Raw genomic sequence first — 24,392 nt, 5'->3', positions numbered from 1 at the left:
CTTATTACCACACATTTAACTACAAATACAAAACTGAGAAATAAATTTATCCGAATAAATGGTTTTTATGACATGTTTTAAGGTATCATGATAAAATTCCCAAATTTTAACACACATTATCAAACAATATTTAATTGTTAATTTTATCAAAATCATTACCAAAGCTCTCCGATAAAAATTACCAAGCTTATGGTGTTCCCTTAGAGACAGAAACACTGTGAATTTTACCACATTTCGGTAATTTTTACCATACTTTTTTACTCGGTATGACTATTACAAATTTCTTATAATTTGTAAAAATCAGAAAAAAGCCATGTTTTACGTACCAACATTGCTTTTAATACTGTAAGTTTTCGTTCCTTTTCTGCTTAAAAGCATTTTGGTTAACCTTAACTGTTTGATGTTTATAACTACAATAAACCGACTCTCCACTAGACGATAAGTACTTCGTGAAGCCTAAAATGTGCCATTGGCAAAATGCCCTTACAAGACAGGAATTCAAATATAAGAAAACTGAAGAAATTTTATCAATTTTGAAGAACATATGCGAAATTTAAGAGCGCAGAATACATCGAAATGATATTAATTAGATATTATAACAAAATAGTTAATTTTATGAATTATATAATTAATAATATATTTAAAAAGTATGCAAGACAAAAAAAATATTGCTAATTATTTTTTTGTCTTAAAAACTTCAAAAGTGTCTTGAAATCAAATTCTCACAAGTGCAAAATTTCACTATGGAAAATTTTGCGGATAGTAATTTTTTATTTATCAAATCACTAACTGTTGCTGTTGTTGTTGCCGCGGCCATTTAGGCAGAAGGGATGCAATTGTTCTTCGTTTCAAATGGCTCCCTCTATGGCTAAGGATTCAATGTCTGTCACGCCCATACGTCACACCCGTTTATTGGACTGACCCATACATTCAATCATTCGTCCACAGATCGTAATTTTGACCTGAACCCGAGCACGACCAATCTCCAATTCAGTACCCCCAGAGATATTGATTTGTTATGGGAGCATGGAGGACTTTGTGACCTGGCAGATTCAACGTGCACCAGTCACCATTTACTGGCCAGCTGGATTTGAACTCCAATTCCTACAAACGTCCAGCACCCTGCCAACCAGGCTATCCCGGCCAAATTACTTATTAATATTTAAAAATATTATTTGTTTAGTTTACTCCTTAAAGTTAAAATGTTTTTTTATGCTACCTAACAAGCAAATTTCAATTTTATAGCTTTCACAATTTTTTAAACCTGATCAAACTTAACCAAAGAAACTAGACAAGCTTCAAAAAATTTTGCAGAAACTTGTTACAAATTACAGAATTACGAAATTACAATTTTGTTACTTGTTGCAAAATTACAATTTTGTAACAAGTTGCATAAAATACGTTTTAATGAATCAAATTAAATAAAAAATGTTCCAAATTATTGATTAGTGACTAAATAAGTTGGTAATTGGTTTCCAAATAATTCCCATTGGTTTACATGAAACATAGGGGAAGCAGAATCTGTCACCAGGACGCAAGTTTGCAACAATGCAGTGCACAAACAACAATGTAGCGTTGGTCCTTTTAGCGTCTATTGCCCTAGGGGGAAGGAATTATTGCCTTTCATTTACATGTGAAATGAATGCATGTCGGCATTTTTCATGAAAACAGATGAGGAAGACAGAATTAAGTATTTGGAAATCGAAATGAAATCTTACCTTTCTAATAACAAAATTTTTATAAGCACTTCAATGCTTAGAGTATGTCACACTTCGTGTTAGTTTTTATTTTACATTATTATATTTATTAATTTTTCTTCAGTGGTTGAGATATTTTTATTTGATTGGAGGTGGTTGTGAATTTCACACAACTCTGATTAGGAAAAAAAGTCAGTGTAAGAAATAACATGCCATGGCCCTTACACTTAAAAAAACATCAGAGTAAGGAATACCGGGCAATGACACTTCATCTGAAAAATGTCTATCCGGAGAATACTGGGCAGCACCATTCCTGGCAATGAAACTTAATATAAAAAACTAAAAAGAAACATCAGTAGAAGGAATACCGGGCAAGTGCATACCGAGCAATATACCAGTGATGTGTATAAGATGCATTTCCTACCTTTCTGAACTCAAAAATATGAAAGGCGAGAATCCATTCCTCATAGGGAGATAGCTTGGAATTGAAGAACTTCCACCCTTGTCGTTTGGCATTTTTGTACGATGATAAGTTACCTGAAAGTCCGATTTTTTTAGGACTTAGAGATAATGCTATTCTAGAGGTGGAAAAAATAAGCACAATTCAAGAATATGTTTTCAATGGGACGTTGAAATAAATTAAAATTTATCATATACAGGGTATTCAGTAACGACCACACTTAATGTGTATTTTTGGAAACCTTATTAAAAAAATATCCACATTGGAGTCGCTAATTAATATTTAACCAAAGACAAATTCAATTTAATGAACACACTAGCTAGTCAGAGTTTGATTGCCAAATTTCCTTTTAAATAAATAATTAGACAATAATTGATGCTTCCAAAATTTAACAGAAATGTTATTAAAAGAATTCCACTTTTATAAAAGAAATATTTAATATTTTTAATAAATTAAATATTCGATTATAATTTTATTTATTTACTATTTCATAAAATATTTGGTTTGAATTTAGTTTTTTATTTGAATACTACAGATAATAGTAACGAACCGAAAGTGCAGTGTCTTTTACTGACATTTTTCTTGCAATAGATAAGTGAAACAAATAATAAAAAACACACACGTGTTAAAAAAAATAAATAAATAAAAAAAATTAAACAAAACATGATATTTTATTTTCTGATTGCCAATAAATATCAAAATATTTAGTTTGTCGAAATCTTTGTAAACACGTTGTTTGTAACAAGATTTATCAAATTAGGTATTAGTTTTTTTTTATGTCGATAGATAAAAAGGAAAAAAAAAGATAAGATAAAATGGCATTGCTCTTAAACATTTTAAATTTCCTATTTAAAATGTTACATGAAAATGAATGAAAAATTAAACATAAGAATGAAAAACTAATACCAATCAACTAAGTTTTATTATGAAGAATGTAATCCTTTAGAGAGATTAATTTTGCAATATTATTATTTGCCCTTTAATAATTTTAATTTTGAAGAGTTAAAGTTTGATATATATTGGCAACAATAATGTAAATTAAATCACTGTATAATTTCAAATGATTCAACATTTTTAAAAAGTGAAAAAAGCTTTCTACATTCTAAAAAATTTCACAGCTAGGTTGCAGTTAGTGGTCATTAAAAAGCTTTGCAGTCACTGTTCGTAATAAGTTATTGCTCATAAAAAATTAAAGATTTCATGGCCATAAAAATATAGGTCAGCCTGTAAATTTTTCCTCGTAAAATATATGGTCACTGAAATGTAGCATATAATTAGCGTTATACTCGCAAAAGTTATCTTCAGTTCAAGCCTTGACTTTGTTTGAGACTCAAGCAGATTCTTTGTCAAATCCAAATGAATCGTGGAATAAAAAAACTATTATGAAAAAAATTAGATACTGAATATCAAATTTATTTTTATTCACAATCTACATCAAATGTTTTATTCACAATGATTTCTGTGAACAAAAAATTGTGTAAAAATAATGAATTATGTAAACATAATAGTAAAGAAAATAGTAAATTGTGCAAATAATAAATAGTAAATAGTAAATAATGTAAGAAAAATGTGAATGCCAAATTTCATTTTTATAAACGCTCATTTTGAGCTATGTTTTTTTTCTTTCAAATGTGCATATCGAGCAATGTCTATTGTGTTAAACACATCTTTTGAGATGCATCAACTTTTTTCGAACTTGAATTTTAAGCTGTATCCATTTTGCTAAATGCACATTTTAAGCAATGTTTTCCTTCGGTCAAGTGTGCATCATATCAATTTCCCTTGTCTTAAATACGCCTTTTGAGCTACATCCATTCTTTTTTCAAACTCAAATTTCAAGCTGTGTCCATTTTGACAACTCGCATTTTGAGCTACGTTTAAAATAAAAAGTATGTTACCAGTGACTTATGAAAAACTGAATTCTGAACACCATATTAAATATAAAAGTTTGGGATTGACTTATATCAATATTATCCAGATGTAACAGCTAATATTGACAAACTTGGTTAACATTTTTTGTGTTATAATGCTACTCTATCAATAGCCGCTTAACTCCTGTATATAAACCATCAAATAAAAATTCTATTCGCTGCCATTTCTTTTGTATATTAATCTCATTTGGCAATAAGGGAGCCTTTTTACTGTAGTATAAAATGTTTTATGTGTTTTCCTGTAATAAAAAAGGTTAATGTTTTTCACCATTTCAGGAATATTACGAGTAATAAATACGAGCTTTCCTGTTCCATATACTCTTTGTATTGACTCTAGGTACATAATAGGGCGTTAACGAGGTAATAATAGCTAAATGCTATGTTTTAAATCACTTAAATGGCTTATTCACTCATAACTGAATTTCATGTGCATTGCGCAAGCAAAAAATATGGAGCACCTTAACAACTTTTGATCTAATGATCGGATTATCACGTTATTAATATGCGATTTTAATCGTTTAAAGGGCTAAACTTAAATATTCTAATTGATTTGTTCAAACTACATTTTAAATAACGAAATCAGACACAAAAGCGTACTTTCTCTGAATTGAAACACATTTTATTTTCTTTCTTTCTTTCTTTCTTTCTTTCTTTCTTCTTTCTTTCTTTCTTTCTTTCTTTCTTTCTTTCTTTCTTTCTTTCTTTCTTTCTCTCTTTCTTTCTTTCTTTCTTTTTTTCTTTCTTTCTTTTATTCTTTCGTTCTTTCTTTCTTTATTTATTTATTTATTTATTTATATATTTATTTATTTTATTGAAGGATTTGAATTTTTGGCCGTTGGAATATGGAGTAGGCTCAATTTGGAAAATATGGTCCCAATAATTTAAACCGGAGTGGTGTCGGAAACTTTATGTTTTGAAGGTTTTGGAAACTTTTTTCCTTTTCTCATTCAGAGCAGTATCAGTAATGTTGGTGCTTTTAAATTTGTTTAATTTCACAAAAACTGTTTGATTAATCCCCTCAAATCTTGGATTTTGCCATTTCAAATTACATTGCAAAAAATTTTGTAAAAATTTCTATACCTTATAATTCAAAACTTTTTAGACAATTTTTTAAATAAAACATAAAAATAAAATAAATATACATTAAGTTTTATTCTTTCATTCAGGATTATCTTTTTACAAACGTTCTTATCAAAAATTATTTGATCATTTTAAAAAGAATTTTAAGGCCTTTTTTAAGTTTTGATTGAAATATATTTTTTAAAAATATTTGATAAGTAACGTATAAGGATTTCTAAAAAAACGCTGTAAAATATCACAATTACATAAATAAAATTATTTCGATTGAATATTCAAACAAAAACTCTTTCAAATTAGTGTTATTTTAATGTTATTTAGTGCTTATTTAATGATCAGAAATTAGCTTAATTATTTCTTAAACCAGGCATTTCCTTCATTTAATAAAAGAGTCAAAATGCTATCACAAAACTGTATTACAATAAAAAAAAATACTTGCCAATTTTTACTTTTAAAATTTCTCCTTTATTTACAAAAGTTAGCATTCTTCAAACAGGTAACAAAACAGTATAGCCAGAAGATACACTAGAATTTACAAAATCCTTTTATGGGAATATTCAACCATTAAAGCATTTTATGAGAATACAAATAAATTCTTTTGCTTCTCACAATTGTTATTTTTAAAATTTTGCCTTTATTTGCGAAAGTTAACATTCTTTAAACAGGTAACAAAACAGTAGAGCTTAAAGATACACTAGAATTAACAAATTCCTTTTATAGGAATATTCAGCATTTAAAGCATATTATTAAGCATATTACTTTTGCTTCTCATAATTGAAACAAAAAATTGGACTAGAAATTGCTTTAGCTCATTACCTAACAATAATCAATACAAAACATTAATGCGAATTAATGCTCATTACAATTAATGCTCATAATGCGAAATCCCTAAAGCCGCAATAATTAATGCTGATAACAAAATATTAATGCGAAATACCTAATTCTCAATTGTTATTGGTTTAAAATATAAATAACATATCTATTTTAAAATAAATATGTTTCCCTATTAATCTATTTTTAATTTTATTTTCTGATTGCTAACACGTTTCCAGAACCAAACTACAATACATTTACATGAAATATAAGTTAATTCAATTGGATTATTGGATGTTTTTGTTGCTTTAACAAAAACGGATATGTAGTTTCATGATCGAAAAGCAATTTCACGCATGTTATCGAATGCAAATTATTCCTCGAGAATAAATATAATTTTTCTCTGAAATTTAATATGAAATCGTGTTCTAGTATTTGACCTCCATGAAAATGACACCTGCTCTACTGAGTCAACAAGTCAAAAGTGGAAAACTCATGAGTCGTTTCTGAGTCTAATGGTTAAAATTGATGATGGCGGCCATGCGATGGATATCTGAAAAAAGAGGATCCGAATCGGATTCCATCACAAGTAGTATGATGTCCATAGGAGATGAGGTCGAAGTTCCGAAATTTCTTTTTACAACGGAAGAAGAAATATTTGGTATCTTGCAAAAAAATCAAGAAGATGAAGCAGGCTTTAAAAAACAACAAGTAAGAGTCAATTACAGTGATTTCTTATGAAACCGGAACTTGTTTTAATAAGCAGTATATAAACTTGTACTAGTAGTCAACAAATATTTGCCGGAACTATTTATTACTATAACATTTCCTATATGAACTTGTATTAGTAGTCAACAAATATTTGCCGGAACTTAATTTATTACTATAACATTTCCTATATGAACTTGTACTAATAGTCGACAAATATTTGCCGGAACTTAAGTTATTAGTTAAGCATTTCCTATGTGAACTCGAACTAGTTATCATCAAACATTTAACGGAACTTACTTTATTAACATAACACTTCAAATATGAACTTGTACTAGTTGTCAACAAATATTTGCCGGAGCTTAAGTTATTAGTTAAGGAATTCCTATGTGAACTCGAACTAGTTATCATCAAACATTTACCGGAATTACTTTATTAGTATAATATTTCCTATATGAACTTGTACTAGTAGTCAACAAATATTTGCCGGAACTTAATTTATTACTATAACATTTCCTGTATGAACTTGTACTAATAGTCAACAAATATTTTCCGGAACTTCATGTGTTAGTTGAGCATTTCCTATGTGAACTCGAACTATCATCAAACATTTACCGGAACTTACTTTATTAGCATAACATTATAAAATTTGGACCTCTTAATATTAATTTTACTTTTTTAACATTTTTCTGTGTCTCGAGAATTCTTTAAGCGAATTGAACATTTTTGCATACAGTTATAAAATTTGTTTATCCAAAAATAATTCCATGCAAAAAATTAATTTTAAGTAAATATTTATTATTTTATTCAACAATAGTCGGAAAGAAACTTTAATTATAAGTAATGCCATTTTTTACATAATTTTAAAAAAAGTAATTTTACATAGAAAATGCAAAGCTTGAGCGAAATCGGTCAAATAGTTCCTGAGAAATCAAATACGACCTTCTTAAAGTTCGATTTTTTAGGGACGATACTACCGATTTCGCTCAAATTTTGTATTTTGGAACATAAAATAACATTCTTTAAAATTATGTAAAAATTGCTTACCTTCCAATTCTAAATTTTTTCGACTACTATTGAATAAAGTAATAAATGCTTACTAAAAAAATATTTAACCGGTGGAATTATTTTAGGATGTAAGAATTTTATAATTGCATAAAAAAAATTTAATTCCCTTAAAAAGTTCTCGAGATATGGCAAAATACGCGAAAAGTAAAAGTAAAATTAAGGGATCCAAATTTTGGATCGTTCCCTGATCTAACTAAGGAAACCACATTTCCTAAATTGAAGTTACTCTTACAATTTGGGGCCAAAAGTATGTATTCATCTTTAAGGAGCTATGATTATTCAAAGTTCATTTTTGTGTTTGATTTCGTACTTAAAATATCGTCTGCACTTATTATAAAGCATATTTGAGGTCACCTCTTCGACTGGGCTGAGCTATAACCATCTATGGCGTTCGCCTTCCAATGAGGTGAACCGGGTTCGTATCACAACGATTGTTGGTCGGTACGAAATCCGCATCCGGCTTACACCGACCACAGGGCTGACGTGAAATATCCTCAGCGGTAGACGGATCATGGGTTAGAGTCTCTTTGCCGTCAGGCTAACTGTGGTAGGTTGTCGTGGTATTCCTCTTTATGTAACGAAAATGTGGGTTAGTTTCATCAAAAAGTCCTCCACGAAAGCAAATTTCTCCCAATACTTGATCCAGGAGTTCCTTTGTCTTCTGGATTGGGTTCAAAATTACAAGTCTACGTAGTCGAACATTAGTAGTCGAAAAACCAAAAATGGGGTATGCTGTTCAACGATTGTTATTTTTAGCATGCTTGCTAATATTCTTGTATACTTTTTTAAGATTATTTTCGAAGCAAATGCCGAATTTTTCATGTTACTACTTATGCCACTAACAATAAATCTGAATTTAATTGGGGCTTTATAGAATTTCAGAATGACAAAAAGAATTATTAATTTTGTCTCTTATAGATAGCATTTATTTTATCAATAAGAATATCACTGATTGGATTTTTTGAATGTAATATTGCTGTTAAGTTCATTGCAAAGAAGTTGCTTGTAAAAAGTTATTAAGTAATAGCAATACTAGCTTTATCAACAGTGCTGATACAGAAATTGTTTTGAATTATTTTAATTTCTTGTTTCAGTTACGAGTTAAAATTTAATTTGTTATGAAAAATTAATTTGTCCCTTTTCATATTAGTTTCAAAATCCTTAATGATATTTTGTCTCCATTCATAAAAACCTACAATTGGAAAATTATGCTTGTATGATAATTTTAAAATAAACTAATCAAGGGTTGTAATAAAAATAGAAATAACCTTATTTATGTTTGGATCCTAAGGAAATAAGTTTTTTAAGTTTATCATTTTCAATAATATCTAAATCACCGGTAACAACATGATTATAGAGGTATCAAAAGAAGTAGTGCTTTTATATTCATCAAAGTTACAGAAATAGTTCAAATTATTTGTAGCTAAATCCATATAATTACAAATTAATTTTTTGTAATTTTTTGCATATCTAAAAATAGGTTTGCAGTTTAGTGGAATAGGGAGAAGGTTTTTATTTTTTATTAAGAATTGTGTTCAAATCAAGTTTATTAAAAATCTTATTTGTAAAATATAAAACTAAATACTCTGGTTTAGGTAAATCCTTGCATTTATAATTATTTTAATACTGATATTTAGCAAGGTCATCAACTAGGTTTAAAAAGTTTGAGATATCTTATTTTAAATTACGCTTTATTTTATCAGATTTCAAAAATTTTAAAAGTTTGTTATAGAAGTTAAGTTTAATCCCTGAAGTCTTAGTTTCAATAGATTTAATTGCATTAAGTTGATCATAACTATTGATGCATTCATTAATAAAATCTTTACGTCATATTTAAGTTTATTTTTGGCATTTCCCTGTTGTTTTTTTTATTTTGTTATTTTTAAGAAGCTTAAAAATATTATAGATACATTCGCTATTATTAAAAGACTTAAAATTGAAATTGCTGTTTAAACTATATGGAAAAATAGATTCATTAATAATCATATATTTATTTTTAACTACGAGACGTTTTTTAGGATTTTTTTATAAAATCCAAAACTTCTATTGAAATGTTATGAAACCTGCGCTTTGAAAATGTTTGCTTAATTTCGAAGCTATTATTATTGTTAGTAGAGTTATATTTATTTGTATGCTAAGGATCTATTTAAATTAATTCTTTTGTGCACAGGTTGGGTAGTTTGACCCAATATATATATATATATATATAAACTCAGGGGCGCGACAGCCCATAGAGGGCCAAGGCCTACTGTGCCTATCTCAGTTTTCTTGACCTTGGGCTCTGGGGTGCAGGAGCAGATGTTCCGGTTAGGTCGTCAGTCGAACGCGGAACACCCAGTGTTAGTTCCCAAGCATGTTTGGTACTCATTTATCGACCCACTGAAGGGATTAAAGACTGAGTCAACCTTGCCCGGTCCGAGGATCGAACCCAGGACCTGCGTCACGGGAGCGCGAAGCGCTACCACTCAGCCACCAGTATACCATATAGCATACCAGCTATATGGTATGCATACCAGCATACCTCAGCATACCATATATATATATATATATATATATATACGTACAATATGGTCAAAACTACCAGAATATGGTAAAATGTATTATATTTCTGGCCATATAGAAACACCAAAAAGTACAATAATTTTTACCCTACTGCTGTGCTTTGAAAATGACTTTTGGTAAAATTAACAATAAAATATGCTTTTATTATTATTCTGTTTTGCATTAAAAGAGGAATAAATTAGTAATTTTAACAGTACTAGTAGAATTTTAGATAACGCAAAAACGTTCTGTTTTATAATCTCTATTTAGCTTAGTAAACACGCCCCGCCGTAGACTGATCGTAAAGACACAGTTCCCAGTTGAACACCGAAGTTAAGCATCACTAGATACAGTCAGTAAGGATGACCACTTTGATCCTCCTGCGTAGGGACCGAGGGTATGCTGTTTCGGTGTTCGTTAAACTGCTATATTGTTAAGTGCTCGACTTCAAGTCGTCAGGTTACCAAAGCCGGGAGTCACCTATGCAGAGGTGATTTTTACAAAGGTTGGTTTTTGTGAGGGTCCCCTGCATGATTAGTTGTGAGGGCGTGTCTTCGGATCATCCTCAGGGATGTTTCTTGTACCACCTCAAATAGAGCATTGTGTATCCCCAGTTTGACATAAATTAAGTATTATTACTTGCATTAAATCTTGTGAATCATTCTCACTACATGCAATTTACATATGCGAGCACACATCAATGCAATTTCCTCACACGCGAGTTGTTTTTAAACATTTGTACACAACCATCTAGGGTAATCGCGTAAAGGTGTATACTCCCTTTGGGAACTTCCTCACCGTGAGGCATTCCTGGTCCGCTAACCACTCTGAAGCGTAAATGATGTGGATTTGAATTCTACTATAACACAGAATGTACAGTGGTGTGCAAAACTTAAGCAACAAGTGCGTTTTTTGTCGTAACTCTACAAGAAATCATCCGATTGACATGAAATTTGAATATGATGTACATTATTTTGTACTAAACAATGGTAAAAGAATAATGGCGCAGAAATGAATATAAAGCTTAATGTAGGGTATGGAACAAAAAAAGGCTTTATTTGACATATAGTGGCGTTACACTTGATTGCCTGAAGAAGCGTAAGTACAACTGGCAGATGTTCCCTAGTATGGGATATGCCATCCTCTTACTGTAATTGTTGCTTGGCATCGTATCTCCAAGTTAAGCACCAGACTAGCCAGGAGTTCTTGAGGTAAACGTCTCCATTCCTCCTTTAACGCATCTTTCAGTTGATGGGTGTTATCAGGAGGATACTGTCGTGTCGCAAGACGTCTCCCTAATGCATCCCACACATGCTCTATGGGATTTAGATCTGGGGAGTAAGCTGGCCAATCCATTCGTGTGATATCTTCACTTTCCAGTAGCTCTTGAACATTAGCAGTACTGTGTGGCCGGGCATTGTCATCCATGAAAATGAAGTCTGGTCCAATGGCCCCTCGGAACAGACGCACAAGGGGTAGGATTACCTCATAGCGATAGCGGTCTCCAGTTACAGAACCTCGCTCGAAGATCTCAGTCCGCCCGTTCAACATAATGCCACCCCAGACGACAACTCCAGGACCACCGTAACGATCTCTTTCCGCGATATTATTGGGATGAAATCGAGCTCCAACCTCTCTCCAGTTCAACTAACGTTGAGAATCGCTTGTAGCACTAAACGACTCTCATCTGTGAAGAGGACGCGACTCCATTGATGAGGTGTCAAGGTTTCGTGTTCTCTGCACCACTCTAAGCGGTGCCGCCGATGGCTAACTTTTAAAGGTATGCAGCGTTCAGGATTTCTAGCAAATAAGCCACCTTTGTGGAGGCGTCTGGCCACTGTAAATCTTGATACTTGTCGTCCTGTGGCTGTGCGCAGGTGCTGAGATGTGGCGCTCGCTGACTGAAAATGGTTTCTTTTCGCCTTGAGGACAATGTAACGGTCATCTCTTGGTGTTGTTTTCCTTGGACGGCCACCACCAACCTTCCGAACAGCTGTACCAGTAGTTTTAAAGGCATTCCAAGCACGAGAAACAACACTTTTGTTGATCCCGAACTCTTCGGCGACACTGGTCACACTACGCCCCTCCTCAAGCTTCCCAATAATTCTTCCTCGAGTAAAGTCGTCTAAATGATTTCTTGAAGACATGTTTCACAAAACAAATCACTTGCACTTGCAGCGAATGTCTTTAACTACGGTGCTCTTCATCCTTTTATCACAGCTTTGACCTGCGCGCACCGACCCGCAAGGTTTACGTACACTTACATCACCTACTACGTTTTATTTCTAAAATTTGTATACAAATAATCTTTCTACTGAATTACGTGCAAACAATACTGTAATTTCATGGCTATCTTATGCTTTGTTGGGGAGCTGTGGCCGAAAAACCACTTGTTGCTTAAGTTTTGCACACCAATGTATATTCTTGTTGGCTTTTTCAAAATTATGTGATCTCTTTTTCAAACTGAAAAGAGCTTTTAAGCCATTCTTTGTATTTACAAAGAAATCCGCACATGTATGTAAATAAGTAAATAAATCCCACTGCCCCCTTAAATTATGGATAAAACATGCACCATAGTTTGATGCATTTGTGTTTAGTGCCTTTAAAACACTTTAATTAATCATATAAGGCCATGATCCAAGTCCCAGTTCCCCTTGTTTTAATTAGGTAGGTAATTTATTTACGTCGCACTAGAGCTGCACAGAGGACTATTGGCGACGGCCTGGGAAATATTGCTGAGGATAATTCGAAGACATGCCATCGCAATTTCGATCCCCTGCAGAGGGGATGGTTCGCCTGCTTTGGTAACCCGACGACCTGCCCGTGAAGTCGAGCACTTTAAGGTACAACAAATTAACAAGGAGTGATACCGTGCACTCTCGTTCCCTGCACTGGCTGATCAAATTGGTCACCCACCCGCTTACTAAACGCAGCCAGTGATGTTTGACTTCGGTGTTCTACTGGGAACCGTGTCATTACGATCAGTCCATTGCGGGACACTTGTTATCATTAAGAAAGTACATTAAGAAAAAATATTAAGTAGTCAACAATTTGAATAAATCACTATTTTAAATAAACTATAGAAGTGTAAACAGATTACAATGATTCTAGTTGGTAAATGGTACAGACATCAAACGGTTAAAATTAGAAAATAAATGCTAAAATAAATGACAGTTCAGAAAAACATTTTGGTAATTTTATCGTGATACTTTAGACTGGTTTTGGCACAGGGTGTTCAAAAATATTTGTTTCCTTTCGTAATCTATTATCTGGCTTTCAAATCTCTGAAAGCTTTAAACCTAATTGATAAGTATGAGAAATCACATGACCTAAACTCCTCTTAATTTTTAAAATAATCCTCTAGGTATGTCTTGAGAAATTTTAAAAAAATGTTAAAAACTGAGTCTGTTCCATTATGGTAAAGATGTATCCATATCTTGGTACCAAATGTAGATAAACAAAATTAATTTAATAGCTATATTCCTAATTGTCAAAAAGCATGCATCAAATTATAATTTCTAGCTATTTTACGCCGTAGTTCATTCCTATTAATTATTTTGAAGTTTGACTCTGGTCGCCTTTGCAAATAGAAGTTAGCCTTTTTCAAGCTTTAGACTTAGGGTATTGTTGAACTAACTCACAAATAAAGAAATTGCCCTTCTGAATGTATTTATAAATAGTGCATAACACAGTATTTGCTCATTAAAAAATATCTAACGCAATCACTGGACTACTTTTTAATGATTCGAAGAAAATACTTGAAAATTGCTTTTGCCATCTAACTATTGTTCTTCCTTAATCAAAACAGAATTTCAAGGCAACTTTATGATTCGGAGGAAGAATTAATTGTTTCCGTAGTAACATCCCGTTTGCTTTAAATTGGTGAAACAGGTGTGCATACTGCATTGTTTCATCAGATGCTGAGAAAGTTTAATCTTGTATTTGCAACTATTACCAACTATTCAAAGCATGAATCAACTCTCGGTTTATGAGATAATAGGATCTGGAAACTTTATATGCAACTAAGTATACGAAACTAAATTAACTTTTTCTATGAAGAAAAATACAAACATATAACCTTTTCGTAAAATATTAGCTATATTATAATTTTGCAGATAAAACGGATACAGATAATTTTGCAGATAGAGCGAAATACTCAATAATTCAAATTAAATGCTATTCATTCTCGTGACTAAATTTTCAGGACAATATTTTCCAGACTAGGGCCTTTATTTTTAGGAAATCCAATATTTAAGCCGAGTCTTTCCAAAAAAGACATTTTTATTTAGAATTGTGTGTCTAATTTCGTGTATTAAAATAGTGTCTGCGTAGTTTAATTAGCATATTTAAGGTCTATTTCTAGATTCATTTAGATTGCAAGTTAATATTTTATTTTATATTTTTATAACCGTCTTTGAACAGCCGACCCGATTTTTGGGTTTACGACTACTAATCATCAACGCCGTAGCTTCGTAATTTTGAACCCAATCCAGAAGACAAGGGAACTCGTGGATCAAGCAATGGGAGAAATTTGCGTGGAGGACTCTTTGACGGAACTAACCGGCATTTGCGTTACATGGAGAGGAAAACCACGAAAACCTCCCACGCTTAGCTTGACGGCAAGGGGACTATAACCCACAATGCGTCTACCACTGAGGATATTTTACGTCAACAATGTGGTCGGTGCAAGTCGAATGCGGAATTCATATCTACCAGCCATCGCTGGGATTTGAATCCGGTGCACCTCAATGGAAAGGGAACGCTCTATCCCCTGAGCCATCACGGTCCTGCATGTTTATATGTGAAAATCCAAACTTTTGGCCAAAAGTTATAAAGGTGTTCCATTGCTTTAAATTTTGCACAAGGTATCTTGAGAACAATGTTTGGCATATGGCTTATATGCGGGATGTTCCATAATTACCTGGCGTAATATTTACCTTTTGAATCCTTGTCAAAATTATACTCATTGGGAGTCTCAAGTTAGTTTTAAAGACATGAGAAAATGAAAAAAAAACTATCGTAATCTGACAAGTCACTATTAAAGGAAGTGAAACTTAAGACATGTTTGATTGCTGAAGAAAGCAGGTAATTATTCCAAGAACTTCCAAGTTTCATCAGACAATCAAACTGGTTTTAAAATTATCTATCCCACCATAGTCTCTCTAGTGACCTGTCAGATTGCGGTAGCGCTTTCATTTCTTAATCGCTTAGATATTAACACGCTGAATGCCACGCTAATTTTACATGGCTTGCCCGTCTGGCCAAAATTATTTTCTCAGTATGTATTGCATTAATTTCTTCAAATCATTTAGTAACGATAATAATATAAAAAAAAAATAAAAGCATTAAAAATTTACTTGAATTAAGTGTATCTAATAATCTTGGCTACGCCGGTCACCGGTGATCCCCATGGCATTCAACGTGTTATGCCAATTAATTCAATGTGCGTACGTTTCATAATTCAATGTGCATACTTTTTTCTGCTTTTATCTTCTAAGGATTCTAGAAATATATTTTAAGGGTGGTCATTAAGGAACACCCTGTATATCATATTATTCATTTTTATATTATTCTGACAATTTGAAATTTATGAAATTAAGTATTTTAAATTAAGTTTAATTTTTGGAAAGTATAATTTGGGTTCTTATTCGTCTTGTTTGTACTTTATTTAAAACAACTGCTCAAATTTATTCTCATGTTTGCATGCGTAATCATTTGATTAAAAGAAGTTTTTGTTTCAATTTGGGCTAAAGAATCGTACAACACAATAATAAATTATATAACAGAATTGTTTTTCGTTGTAACCATCGAAATGGAACTACGCAAAAAGTCACAAATTAAATAAATACTTTGATTGTGGAAGTATTTTAAAAAAAAGAAAATGCGAAAAACATAAAATTGGAAAGAAAATTATTCTAAACATTTAATTAATCTTTTTAACTTTACAGGAATATGCTGTATTCAATTAAGTGTACTTAAAATTAATGTTTAATAAACAAAATACATTTAACATAATTAACACATAACAATTTAACACAATCATCTTTAGCGTGTTTCATTATTTTTTGCTAAGGTATCCATTTAAATAAAACTTTTGATCTATCGATTTACTTCAAATAGTTTTGGTTTTGTTAAAAAAAACTTGTCATATACTTAAACAACATTTCGTTTGTGCAATAATAATGTATTGTTCTAAGATAAGGAAAACAATTGATGACTTAATTCAGAATGTTATAGAATGCATTTCCTGAAAAATAATGGAAGTATAGTATTTCTTTTTGATTACCGTTTGTTTATAGTTATTAATACATTCTCGTACGATAATCATTTGAGATAAGTTCATAAATTGTGTTTCTTTTGTTCGCGATCTGTGACATTTCATTTAATCCGACGAAATATGTAAAATTAATAATGAGAATTAAAATTATTTTGATTATAAATCAAACAAAGGAATAAGACAGCTAGAACTGGAATGAATCGAAAGCTCACCACAGGTGCGAGACTTAAACTCTACCAAGTAAGTTAATAAAAATCACTATTACCTACATCCTCTATACCGCAATTTTTCAATTTTTTTCAGCTATACTGTTAAAAAAATTTGTGTATAGTTGTTACCTTTTTTGATGTTGAGGTACACTAACACTTATTACGATGAATGTAGTCATATTTTTTATTTACTTTATCACTGTCATAGTTTTAGTCATTTATTTATTAATTTCTGTTTTTTTATTAAGTGACAACACATATTTTCATGTGCATTAGAATCAATTTATAGTTTCATTCCACAAACATTTCGTAGTATTGCACAATAGCACATTTTTAGTAAAAAAATTTATATTTTGTAAAATAGCATATTTTTAGTAATATATTCGCACTAATTCTTTCAAACAATTGTTATTTTGTCAATTTTATATAATTTTTTGCACACGATCACTACCGTTCCATATTTAAAAAGGCATTTAGTTTATTTCAACACCAAAAATGATGCCAACTATGCACTAATATTTTTAGATTGTATGGAACACCCTAAATAACCGAGCTTCTTGTGGTGGAACCTCGACTTTATTAATAAAGGTCATTAGCAGCTGTAAATAAACTTACCAAAAAAAACCATTAATTATTTTGAAATATGAAGACCGAAAATCTGAAAAACAAAATATTTTCATCGGTTTATCAGTAATATTCTCAAAATTATGACAAATGTCAGATAGTTTAAATAACAACATTCTATATGGTATCTGAATTAGTTTTTAACGTATACTTATGATTAAAATGAATAAAATAAGTCGAATTAAGAATTTTTTTTTTAAAAACTGTTATAAATGTTGAAAAATGTTTATAGGTATCAGAGAAACCTAATTCTTTATTTTTGAATTTTGTTATTGTATTTTTAATTGGAAAGTTCGATAAGAAATGCTATTGGAAACTTCTATAATTGCATATTATTTTCTAAATTTATCCCATAGCTTGTTAATGAAAAAAATATTTTTTCTTTAATTTAGTTATTTCTTTTTTCATTATCATTTTACTTAGAAAATATTTAGATAAATAACCAAAATATTAAATAAGATACGGAAAAAAGTCCTTACTATTGGAATCCCAGTGATCCTATCACGGAACCTTGGGGTTCCGCGGAACATACGAAATGCTGTTCTATACCGATGTATTATAAGGTTCCGACGTACCTTAAAAATTAAAAAAAAAATAATGACGACATAGATACTTCAATATATTTGTGACCACCATTACAAATTATATTTTTCAAGAAGTATTTAATATTTGAAAATTCCTCCGTAACAGACAGCTAAAAACTAAATCACTCTATATTAGAAAAAAAAATTTTTATTAGCATTATCGGTGATTTACTACCATTAAAAGAAATTCTCAAAACCCGTAAAAAAAGTCTGAAATAGATAGAATGATAAATGAAACTGAACTATGTACTGATATGTAGTGAAATATCGATTTTTTTTAAATATCACGATGATTTTTAATATGAATTATCACGCTATATCGTAAATACCATGATTTGCTAATTATCGACAACGGATACATCGCGATCACAATCAAAAACGATTAAAAAAACATGTCACCAGTGTTCAGTGTGTTAGCACATTTACTTTATTATACCTCGAATGCAATAATATCGCTATCATTATCGACAGTAATATATATCGAATGCAAAAATATCATGTGTATTAACGGTAATGATTGTCGATTATGATAATATCTCGAGTAGTGATAAATTTCATTTGGGTTATGAAAACATTGAGCTATATAAAAATACGATAAATTAATTAAATATCGTGATATATCATGAGATATCGGTATTTCCTGATTAGATTTAGCGGTATAAAATTCAGATGTTCACTAATAACTTTTTTTATTGCTTATTGAATAGCGAATCAAATTTGAATAGAATTTTTTTACAGGCAAAAATGCTCGACTGAAATAAATCTAAATATTATTTAAAAAATTATTATAAAAATTTTAAAAAAATTTTAAAAACTTTTAAAAAATATGTAAAAAGTATTTTTAAATGTTTGCTTGACAAAAATGCAAGCTATATCATGTTTTTTTTTTAACGAATAAGTAATTTTTTGAAACAGGGTTTTCTATCAGAGGCATAGCTAGGGTTTGCAGCTTCAGGGGACAAGCTCAGTTTATGCGCCCTATTTAAATGGGTGCAGATTCTGTTTAATTTTTAGGTAAATTGAATAAATATTTGAGGAAGTTATGGGGCCCACAATTAAGAAGTGAAACTGAGAATATTTCATAGAAAAAAGCATTTTACTCTAGAATTCATTTTTAATTATTTTTCATAAATTTGACACCCTTTAAGGCTGCCCCCGGGGACACATATCCTTTCTTGCCCCACGCTAGCTACGCCGTTGTTTTAAGGAGGCCTTCTAACGTTTATTGCATCACTGTGAAAAATCAAGAACAATTTGATGTCATATTGAGTTATTCATAATTCTAAAAGAATGAATCATAAAGTGAGCGTGAACAAATTCATTAACTATTCTGCGTTTTAACCTTCATTTTTATTTATTTATGCCATCGCAAGTCAAACTTTAGTTCGATAAACTGATATGTTATGAGAGTAGCACGTGTTTATTCATTGTTTTCTAAATTTCATGCCTTACAAAAGTATTTTAGAATTTAAATTGAAGTGAACTAAAAAGCAGAAATAAATTAATGCTAGGATTTCGAAAGATTTTGGAAACTAAAATAGCAAAATTATCAAGTAGGTTTCTCAAATAATTAAACATATTTTTTTAAACATAAATATATTTTTATATCATAGAAACTATGTAAAAGCTTGTAAATAAAACTTCTTTCTTTTTTAGTGGACTAATAACCCATTAAAAGCTCCAAACATTCCCTTTCGGGAACATGTCATTTTATTTAAGAAAAAAAAGTAAGAGACTGCTATTTAATTATTTAATTCTTAGATTTTAGATAGAAAAAACGATAAATTATTGCCCCCAATTACATATTAACAATCAAAGTAGTTTTCACATATTTCTATATGAAAAGTAACAAACTCATTTTGTTATGACATGTCGTTTCTAATGAAATTTTGACAAGCCAAGCTCTCCAGCCATTGGCCTTGCAAATTAAGTCAGAAAGTTGTTGTTGTTGTTGTAGTTAATTTACGTCGCACTAGAGTTGCAAGATGGGCTTGGCGACGGTCTGGGAAACACCCCTGAGGATGATCCGAAGACATGCCATCACAATTTTGATCCTCTGCAGAGGGGATGGCACCCCCGCTTCGGTAACCCGACGACCTGCACGCGAAGTCGAGCACTTTACGGTAGAACAGTTTAACGAGGACCAATACCGCACACCCTCGGTCCCTACTAAGTCAGAAAGTAGTGCCTTTCGTTTGACAAGAGAGCTCAGCTAGAGTGAAAGTGCGACTTAGCTCAAAAGCCCGGAATTGATGGCAGCACCACTCATTCGGAGGGCACTTCCACAATTGAGACACAGATCTGAATGGGAAGAAAATTGTACCTATTATACTCATCAAGCGACTGATCACAAGACTTTCGATTCCACTGATTTTCGAGAACAAATTTACGAGTAGTGTATCGCATGCACTCGGTGGGCCTTAGCTGTAACAAAAATCGAATACTTTTCTTGCCAACTTGTACGCTGTAAGTTTTTCCAAGTTTTGCCTCTCACTAACCTTTTACACATTAACTAACTTCGCTACAGCGAAAGTTTGGATATCTTTTTAACCTTCATGTCGAATTGTCTTTCGTCTCTTCATTTTTCCTATCTATCAATCAATTCAAAGCAAGTTTTTATATAGTTCGGCCTTTACAGTAGCTGTAATGGTGAGAATTTTCGCCGACCACGACTTGTGCCAAGGATTTGATTCCCCGAGCTGAAGACTGGGTGTCTGATATATTTCCACCTTTTGCGATAATATGTTTGTGAATTGGAAACTCTTCAGCTGCGGTAGTTCGGAATCGGTTATTTCGGAGCCGGTCCACGCATGACTGGGTGGTTTGGAAACGTGGTGCAGGGACCAGATGATGACTACTGCCATCTACCTTTCAGTTTAAATTTTGGTAATGTTGTATGCACATGCTCCAGTATTTTCTTCGGATCATCATTATGGATAAATCCCAGATCGCTAGGGAAGTTTTAGTGTGACGTAACCAACCAAACCAAACTTTACACCGGCAATATAGAACTGTAATTACATAGCATGAAGTTCGTAGCACGTCCAATCTAATCTAATCTGAACAAACGCTTTGTAACGTGCACTCACATTGAGGCCCCTATGACCAAAGAGCATCCCTGTCCTTCATACTCTCGTCCCGTAGTAGACTCATCGTGAAGACACGGCTCCCAGTAAAACACCGAAGTTAAGCATCACTGTCAGTTAGCGGGTGGGTGACCACTTTGATCAGATGAGTAGGGATCGAAGTTGAGCGGTATTGATCATCGTTTCACCGAACCCTTTCCACCATGTTCATTCAAACAGTGCTCGACTTCTCGCGCAGATTGTCGAGCTACCAAAGTGAGGGAGCCTTCCCTTCTGCAGAGGATCAAAAACCGTCATGGCATGTCATATTCTCAGGGATGTTGTTTCCCAGACCGACACCAATAGCTCATTGTTCAGCTCTAGTGCGGCGTAAATAAAGTACCTCCCTATTCTTTATATTACCTACCTACATAACCATCATAGTACGTATCTATCTGCTCTCGGGTTCGAATCCAACTATAACCCTGGATATAGCTTTTGCTGCTTTTGTATTTGTGCTATCCGTTCCTCTATTTGTCAAGGGTTTGCAAGCGTTTATTTATTTATTGTAACAATTGCATGTACAGGCTTGTGTGGTCATTTCAGTTACAGCTTATAAACCTTTATCAATTTGAAGAACAGATAGAACAAGTTAGATATAGACATAACAAAAATGTTTCCGTTTTACGGTAGGATTCGAACCCACCACCTCCACTCTACAGAACGTCTGCGGAAAGGCAAAACCATTCTGCAAGGGAAGACATATGTAGCAATAATTTTTTTTTAATGGCGGCCACCATTGGCCACAGAAGGTGCCAGAACTGCTAACTGTCTTTTCGTTACCCAGTGGGCACCTGTGGCGAAGAGACGGCGGTGGAGCAGCGTAACCCACGTCACACTACCACAACCCGTTTATAGGGCGGGTCACTTTCACACAGTCACACACAAGGGAGAAAAGACATAGAACACAGATAGAGAGAAAGAAACATCCATGCCTTGCCCGGGATTCGAACCCAGAACCTTTCTGATGCAAGGACAGTTCCGTGCCCCCTATACAGCCGGTCGGCATGTGAACATTTAGCTATTCGGTTAGAAATTACAAAATTCACTACTGAGAATCTCGATTACTTAGTTTTATTGGAAGGTAAATCCACAATCACTGCTCTCATCTCAGCTACCCATAAATCCTTTCATAGCATCCTCCTCTTACAAAAAAATATTATTTCAGCAAGTGCCCCGTGAAATCTTTAACGATTGCTTGGATACCTGCTCACGTCGGCATCCCTCCCGACGAATCCGTGGACAGACTGGCTGAACAAGCCACCAATGCACCTCAAGCCATTTCTTTTATCTCGCTCGAAGACTTTTCATATTCATCACATTGAGACTCAAACCACGAACTCAATAACTCCTGGATGAACTCGAAATACCACAAACGATTCCCCATTTCTCACCTAGTTAATAAAATTTCTCTCAACCAACTCCCTAACCGAAAATACGATATTTTAATCTCACGTCACCGAAAGAATACAATTCGATTAAATTTAATTTGGAACAAGATCAGACTCATGGACTCCTCTTTGTGTGAGGACTGTCATCCTCCAGACTCTGTAAGCCACCTCCTCTTTAAGTGCCAAAAAAATCGATCCTTATAGACAAGCATTGCGGGCCTCAATCGGGATGTTCCCAATCTCCGCTCACAGTCTCCTCAAGCTATGACCAGCACCAAAACCTTTTTAAAAATTTAGTGTTCTATTTGGGTTTAACCAAATGGTTCTAGTCCTCAACCTACTAATCTTACATGCTCGTAAATACAACACATTTTAAATGTTACTGGTGTTTGCCTCCCTGATAGCCTAGGGAAAAGAGCCTTCCGTTAAGAGTTTTCCTCTGACGGGTGTGCGTCTCTCCAAAAGTGTTGGAACCACCAAATTTTTATTTTGAATTCTTCGATAACTACAAACTAAGCATAGAAAAAGTTATGTGTTCCCTTTTTTTTTATCTTCTTGTTATTTCGCCTCTTCATCATCATCAACTCAACCAATCCCTGAATTCAACTCAAAGCATGGAGGATAAAAGAGAGTAGCACAGATCCTCTCCCTCACCATCACAAGTACTCTTTTTCTCAGAGGTAGCGGGTTCGAATCCTGCTGATACCCTGGATGTATCTTCGTACTCTCCTTCTCTGTATTGTGCTACCTCTCCTTCTATTTGTCAAAGGTTTATAAGCCTAAAATAAGCGCACAAGTCGCCTGCAAATGCATGTAATTCCAATAAACTCTTTTTCTCACAGCATTTCTAACAACAAATGAATCATTCAGTTGAATAATCTAGATATGTCAATCAAGACAATCGAAGTAAATCAATGTTTTATTATATCTTTCGTTTATCCTCAATTATCTTAGTTTTCCCTCTACCTTAATACCACAAAACAGGAGAGTTTTGAAAGCACTTTATTTTCTTGATATTCATATCCATCTTAAATATTGGTTTATGTTGACCAAACAGTTCATACATCAGTAGTTAATATTTTTGATCAGAGCTCTTCTAAAAACCAAGAAATTAAAGGTAAAAAGTCACAATATATTCATCTTAGAGTTCTGTTTGGTAAGCTGCTGTAATTTTGCCCACTAACTTGAAAAAATAGGACCATTGTAGTAAAATAATTTTCAAAAAAATTTATTTTAATTTATTTTTCCCCTTGCATTTAGTTTCCAAGATTAAAATTAATTTTGACTTAAAATATATTGTCATATGATTATTTTTTTGGATGTGCAATTACTGTGTATTAGAAATAGATTTTTATTGGATTATCAAGACTCGAAGTACAATTAAAAATCAATTTAAATTGAATAAACTTCTTATTGTGTATGTTTTGCTGCTTTGTTTTGTATTTGATTCTTTATTGCTTTTAATTCTTTGTTTAGACATTAAAAACACAAACACAAATTTAAACTACATTACCCCCATTTTGAATTTCGTCGCGAATGACAAAATGAACAATTCCAGCTTAATTATTTAAGAAAGTTTTAAATTAAATTTAATGTGATTTTTTTTATTTCGATTAATAATAAATCTTGTGATGTGTAGATTTATGAAACATTTTGCAATCTTTACATTGAAAAAATATAATGAAACTCAAAAAAAAAAAAGCAATTTTGCAATAATCAAAGCCCTACATTCTTTTTCAACTTCTTTCTTAGAATTCTGAAAATCATAAACAAAGGTTACTCTTAGTGTTATCCAGTTCAATCAGAAGATTCTTAGTGTTAAAAAGCTTGATGTTTTTAAGCGTGTGGCTATGCAGGTGCATTTTGGAACGATTACATTATACACAT

At 32.3% G+C, this 24,392-nt stretch overlaps 2 protein-coding genes across 6 annotated transcripts in view; one reads left to right on the top strand and one right to left on the bottom strand.

Annotated features, from left to right (window-relative positions):
* The window catches only part of LOC107457167 (transient receptor potential-gamma protein), a gene marked incomplete in the record, with an annotated part of 43,399 nt that extends 42,984 nt beyond the window's left edge, over positions 1-415 (bottom strand). The window contains 1 exon segment of the mRNA XM_071187570.1: positions 327-415. Within this exon segment, the coding sequence (XP_071043671.1) occupies positions 327-378 (52 nt within the window).
* A 6,083-nt stretch (positions 416-6,498) lies between these two features.
* The window catches only part of LOC107446650 (proton channel OtopLc), a 36,858-nt gene continuing 18,964 nt past the window's right edge, over positions 6,499-24,392 (top strand). The window contains exon 1 of one of the 5 annotated variants that reach the window (XM_043043959.2): positions 6,499-6,689. In XM_043043959.2, coding sequence (XP_042899893.1) covers positions 6,507-6,689 — 183 coding nt within the window. In that variant the 5' untranslated portion in view covers positions 6,499-6,506. The other 4 variants (XM_043043960.2, XM_071187405.1, XM_043043961.2 and 1 more) reach the window with 4 other exon arrangements.

This window comes from Parasteatoda tepidariorum, chromosome X1, assembly GCF_043381705.1.
Source record: "Parasteatoda tepidariorum isolate YZ-2023 chromosome X1, CAS_Ptep_4.0, whole genome shotgun sequence".
NCBI classification, from domain to species: Eukaryota; Metazoa; Arthropoda; class Arachnida; order Araneae; family Theridiidae; genus Parasteatoda; species Parasteatoda tepidariorum.
Note: the sequence above shows the minus strand (reverse complement) of the source record. Positions and strands in the feature narration are given on the sequence as shown.